At 33.2% G+C, this 6,287-nt stretch overlaps 1 protein-coding gene across 1 annotated transcript in view; it reads left to right on the forward strand.

Annotated features, from left to right (window-relative positions):
• The window catches only part of LOC106456897 (T-box transcription factor TBX20-like), a 50,362-nt gene extending 46,493 nt beyond the window's left edge, over positions 1–3,869 (forward strand). The window contains exon 6 of the mRNA XM_013916267.2: positions 2,781–3,869. Within this exon, the coding sequence (XP_013771721.2) occupies positions 2,781–3,306 (526 nt within the window). The 3' untranslated portion in view covers positions 3,307–3,869. The remainder of the gene's footprint in view (positions 1–2,780) is intronic.
• The last annotated feature ends 2,418 nt before the right edge of the window (positions 3,870–6,287 follow it).

Raw genomic sequence — 6,287 nt, forward strand, 5'->3', positions numbered from 1 at the left:
ACTAGTAAACGAAAACCCAAACCAACTACAAGAAAGTAAAAGGTTAAGGGTTACGGTAGGTTAGGTAAATAACTAATAAATAAGTAATAGTAATAGTACTATATATATATATATATATATATATATATTCACGGAAAGGTTTTACAGGAAATAAATTAAACTTAAAGTCAACAGATTAAAATTATAGCACAACACTTGCACACTTATCAGTTAAGATCCATTTCTTTCAGACATAGCCAGTAGGAAGAGGGCGACATTTTGGATTCTAGCAAATCCAGTATTGAAGGTTAATGTAGAGGTTCCTATACCTTACCCACTATGCAAAATATGAGTCACTCTTCCTATGGTTTACCATCATGCAAAATACGAGTCATTTCATTCTTTAACATGGAATCACGTTTTCCGTGAGTTACCACTATGTAAAATGCATATGTCACATTTATCATCGTCTACCACCATTAAAACCGATTTCCATGTTCCCTGGTTTACCATCGTCTAAGATACGAGTCATATTTCCCATGTCTTACTATCATACAAGATAAGATGCGCGCCACAATTCTCAAGTCACATAGTTATAGGAAAAGACAAAACAAAACAGACACATGGATACGTCTACACTATCCGTTCCTTTAATAGGGTGGTAGGGAATTTATAAATGAACTTGGATGTATATGTATATATATATTTCGTACTTACCTGTTTCCCGTAAGGCATTACAGATCAGGAAGTTTTGTAACCAGAATTTTCAAAGTAAAGTTTTAAATCCAACCTTGAAGTCCTATGTATACGATGTTTAAAAAAACAAGCACGTATTCATATGTGTTAATTTAGGAATAGAAGATAACCTAAATTAGGGTTAGCACGTGTATGAGTATGTATTAGAACGCCTTCAGTGAAACAGGATCCAAAGTATTAGAATTTTGTGAATAGGTGTTGCCTCTTTAAATATATGTAATACCATATCTGCTTGTGGACTTTTAAATGTCTAATGAATAAAAAAATGGCCCGGCATGGCCAGGTGGTTAAGGCGCTCGACTCGCAATCAGAGGGTCGCGGGTTCGAATCCCAGTCCCACCAGCCGTGGGGGCGTTATAATGTGACGGTCAATCCCAATATTCGTTGGTAAAAGAGTAGCTCAAGAGTTGGCGGTGGGTGGTGATGACTAGCTGCCTTTCCTCTTGTCTTACACTGCTAAATTAGGGACGGCTAGCGCAATAGCCCTCGTGTAGCTTTGCGCGAAATTCAAAAACAAACAAACAAACAATGAATAAAAATGAGAATGTGAAAGTTAGATGTATAAGTAATATACAGTCAGCTGGAGTTTTCTCAAGATTGTTTTTACGGGTAATTTGTTTTATTTTATTTTTTAAACTAAATGCAATGACTCTTATACAGGCTATCCGCTTATGATACTGTATGAATGACCATAAATACGTTAGTATTTCAGAGATCTAAGTGTTTGCACTAAAATAATATATAAGCGTTTAATATCATTAAAGGGACCGAACATTTTTAGTACAGTAAAAGCTTAAATGTAGTTTAAAGAAAACTATATTCCATGTAATAAACATGATTCAAAATAAGCAAAATGAAGTTAACAAGCTATTCTGGTGTTAAATATCTTTAATTCTATTGAAAAACTTCACATCCGATAAAAATTATATTAATTTTGGCGCTTCATATGATATGATTCTTTTTGATGATAAACTAAGAAAATGGGTTCTCGAATCTTCTGCAACGTAACAGAGGACATAACGTGAGTGTATATAAATTAAAATTATGACAGTAAATCTCCCATTGAAAACGTATTAATGTCATTGGATGATATGCCATTTGTTATCGACTATACTAGGAATTTGAAGTTTCAAGCCCATTGTAAAATTTATTACTTGATATGAATTGATGAATTTGATTAAAGAACTTTTTCGCCTTGAAACGTTTTGTTTAAGGCCAAACATTTCGTGTAAAACCTACATGTACACATGTAAACTTTTACTCTTACGTAAATCATGTAAGCTTTTACATCAGATATGACTTCAGTATGGGACTGAACACATGTGGAAATGATGCAAGTTTTAATGTGTTCATATGTTAAACCAGCTGTTGGAACTATATGGATAAGGATATTCAAGAAACATTGTACTGATCCGTGACGAACATATGACGTAAAGCTATTAATATAAGAAGTACATATAAATGACAAAATAATGCATTCTAAGCATTTTCAGTATTTTACTTATGACTAGACAAGTATATTAAATTTGCTCTATTATCTACCCAGTTAATTTTAACTTCTGATCTATATATATATAGCTTCTTTGGGTCATAAATAATTGTTTGAGGGGTCGAAGAGTGCGAGTAACCCAGAAATTCCTAGGTTTTATGCTTTAATGAATAGGTTAAGCAAACTGTCTTTTAATTTCTTTATAGATTTGGATACTATGTTACAATTTGTTTGTGGTTTTGGACACCATGTTTCAATTATTTTATAGATTTGAATACTATGTTACAATTTGTCTGTGGTTTTGGACACCATGTTTCAATTATTTTATAGATCGGAATACTATGTTACAATTTGTCTGTGGTTTTGGACACCATGTTTCAATTCTTTTATAGATTTGGATACTATGTTACAATTTGTCTATGGTTTTGGACACCATGTTTCAATTCTTTTATAGATTTGGACACCATGTTATAATCTTAAAAACATTGTTTAGGTTGTTTGTATAACGTTTTCTCTTATCATTAAACCCATGTATCTTTTTTATTATTTTACTTAGGAAGACCATGATATCAGATCAATCTCACTTCCAGGTCCTCCCATATCTGGGACTGGGTACTGAAGGTGTGCTTCTCCAAGATAAGGCTGCTTTCTTAAGCCTACCTCCGAGACCTCCAGTTGTTTGGAAACCACCAGGACTTCCGGCTCCTCTTATATCCAATAATTTGTACAATATTATATCATCTAACCCAAATTATTTGCCAAATATTTATTCCCTGAATCCTTTAAGTGCCCACACCTCCCTTATTGGACTCCCTCCTCAACTATGGCCACAATGGGCAACCAATAACTCTGGTGATTTTGGACATATAGGAATGATGACGTCACTTGAAAATCCTGACTCAATTTCCGGTTCTTCTCACATGACAAAAGTATTTCGTCCAGCAACTCATCATCATTCGAACTTTGTACTTAATTCCAATGTTCAACGATATACTCCCTATCACTTTACCAGGAAAGACTCAGAGTTGCCCTCTAGAGAATCGTACACGATCCAATCGGAAGTTCCCGACATGATCGCTTGAAAAGGCCGGTTGTTCGCTGTATAGGTACTACATAAATTATTCCCCAGTGCTGCCACCTATCATATAGTCAATGCGAAAATGGGCAACAAGAGTATGAGCCCTCTCTGCATCTTTAGCGTGTAGTATGAAAGTTACGGGTATAACTAGAAGTTTGTAAAGATGGATATTATATTTAACCTCTTGTAAAAAGAGGGAAAAATTATGTTGGGTTAACTGTATTAATACCATTAAGTAAATTGTTCCTACACTATTACGTAGGAATGTAAAACATTATAAAAACGCCCCCAGTCAGGCAGGGTTGACGAAGCTGAGGTTTTGTTTTAATTTTGGCCGGCTTGAAAATATAAACAATGTCTCTAGTCTCACTGGTTAATGATGAAACTGTGACAATCAATCTCAAGAGTTTGTGTCTATTCAAGTAATGGTAGATACGTGTCTCTCACCTACGACATATTGAATAACCTAAAAGTAATAACATTTAAACTTCGCATAATTAAACAATTGTAAAATAATGTAATTTTCATTTTGAGCCTGACGACGACAACATGTGGGCAGACTCTCGAAACGTCACTCTAATAAAAAAAAGTATTTCCTGTCAATGTTGTGGGTAGTCTCACTCATTTAAAAGCACTTTCTCTTGACCTCACGCATATACAATACATTATACCAAATGACGAATATAGTAAAGCAATACATTATGCCAAATCACGAATACAGTAAAACAATACATTATGTCAAATCAAGAGTATAGTAAAAAAAAAATACGTTATACCAAATCACGAATACAGTAAAACAATACATTATGCCAAATCAAGAGTATAGTAAAAAAAAATACGTTATACCAAATCACGAATACAGTAAAACAATACATTATACCAAATGACGAATACAGTAAAACAATACATTATGCCAAATCACGAATACAGTAAAACAATACATTATGCCAAATCAAGAGTATAGTACATCAATTGGAGAGAAAACTCGTTATCATAACCCAAATGTCTACTTAAATCTCAGTTGAAAATAAAATATAACCTTTTAAAAACCACATTTGAACCCAACTGTCTACATGATGAATCGTTCTTAAATTAATATATCACTATAGTTGACTTTAATGACTGTATTTAAAGAACTACAAATCTGGATGTTTTTAGAGAACCTAGTATTTTGAAATGATAATATTTACATATGTGTGCATTTCCAGTAGTGTAGAATTGGCGTCAATAAAAGTACCTTCTATAAAATTAAACAAGATTTATTGATGCTGACATCTTTGAGGAACGGTCATGGTTAATATGACGTAGACATCTTTGATAAGTGATCAAGATCGATTTGATGCTGACGTATTTGAAGAATGGTCAAAATTCGATATGAAGCAGTTGTCTTTAAGAGATGGTCAAGATTGATACTGAAAATAGATGGAATACAAAACGTTAGAGCATTCAGTAAGCGCAAAACATGTGCTTTAGAACGAAGCAATAATATGAACAGTAAACACCTTCAAATCCTGGGACACTTGTTTAAACATAAAATGTTTATGAGACACAGAGAAGGATGTTTTCTATGATTCATGACCGCATTATCTATATGTTCTAAAAAGATCTATAATGGGTTTCGAAAATTCCTTAATACACCTATCATATACAGCCATGACTTGTAATACGAAACGTATTAGTTAACCCCGAATAAAGTCCATACTATACAATGTTTAAACGTGCAGTTTCGAATAACAGTATTATTCTAAACTAGGACGATCGCTAAAGAGGGAGGGAGATAGATAATACATTTTGAATACTCCTGAATAAATACATCATATGCATTCATAACTTCTAATATGAAACATGTTTATTAACACCGAACAAGAAATTCCTTACCATCAAAGGTTAAAAAGTGTAGCATCACTTTCAATCTAAACCTTAAATCTTTAGGACGTTTTAAAGTGCAGCTGGCAGCTATAACAGCTTATAAAACTTTGAAAGTTAAGGAAACTTAAGCACTATATTTAACTGAAAATCAAACAAGCTAAACAGAGTTAGTGATCCACAAAGAAAGAGTAATTGTTTGGTTGTAAAAAAAAAAATCGACACCTTTCAATGCTTGCAGCTCACTCTTAAGAATTTAAATCTTCAGGTTTATAAGTTTTGATGACATAATTTTGTGTTGTTTTTAAGAGGTTAAATGATGATTGATCAATGTATTAAGTTTAACGTTTTATTTAGGTCTAAAGTTTATATTACGTTTACAACATTGCAACGTTTTTGTAAAGAAGTCACGTTGTATAACGAATAGCAATTACTTCTTCAATACATCATTTGATGTTATAATTTATTTATGAAATGAATGCTTGGGTTTAAAGTATATGTTGTAGTTCGATATATTTTAGCTCTGGAAAGCTTGAAGTGTTACTGCTGGCAAAAAAAAGACAGTTATTAGAAGCATATTATTGTCTCTTGGCCACTCCCCTCCCACCCCCACCTCCGGTGGCTCAGCGAGAAGTTTGAGAACTTATCACGCAAAAATCCTGGGTTCGTTCCCAATGTGCAGTTTTGTGCTTAATTAACAAAACCTCTTGATCAATTCAATATCCCTACAGTATAGTGATAAATATGAAAGCTTAGAAAATGATAATTAATAAAGCTTAAGAAAAATAGTCAGTATGGGTAACAAATACGTAATTATATTTTTAAACACGAGATGGATTTTGGTCGTAAAAGGGAAAAAGATGTGAAGCTAGGTTTTATCGCCAGATAGACTTCTATTTCTTTATTTTCAACCTCGTAAACTTACACTTGCCTGAACAAATTCCTTACTAAAAAAGAAGAAAAATAAAGAAATAAAAGTCCAGGCTATCCTTTTCTTATTGCTTGAGAATTGGGTCCGTAGCCCGACACGTTAATCTCTTGGCCCCTAGACCGAGCAAAAAGTACTCATGTACTTGATAATTTTAAAACAAAAATGTGTTTAAACAGCTGAAACAAGTC

The sequence above is a fragment of the Limulus polyphemus genome, unplaced genomic scaffold (genome assembly GCF_000517525.1).
Source record: "Limulus polyphemus unplaced genomic scaffold, Limulus_polyphemus-2.1.2 Scaffold269, whole genome shotgun sequence".
NCBI lineage: Eukaryota > Metazoa > Arthropoda > Merostomata > Xiphosura > Limulidae > Limulus > Limulus polyphemus.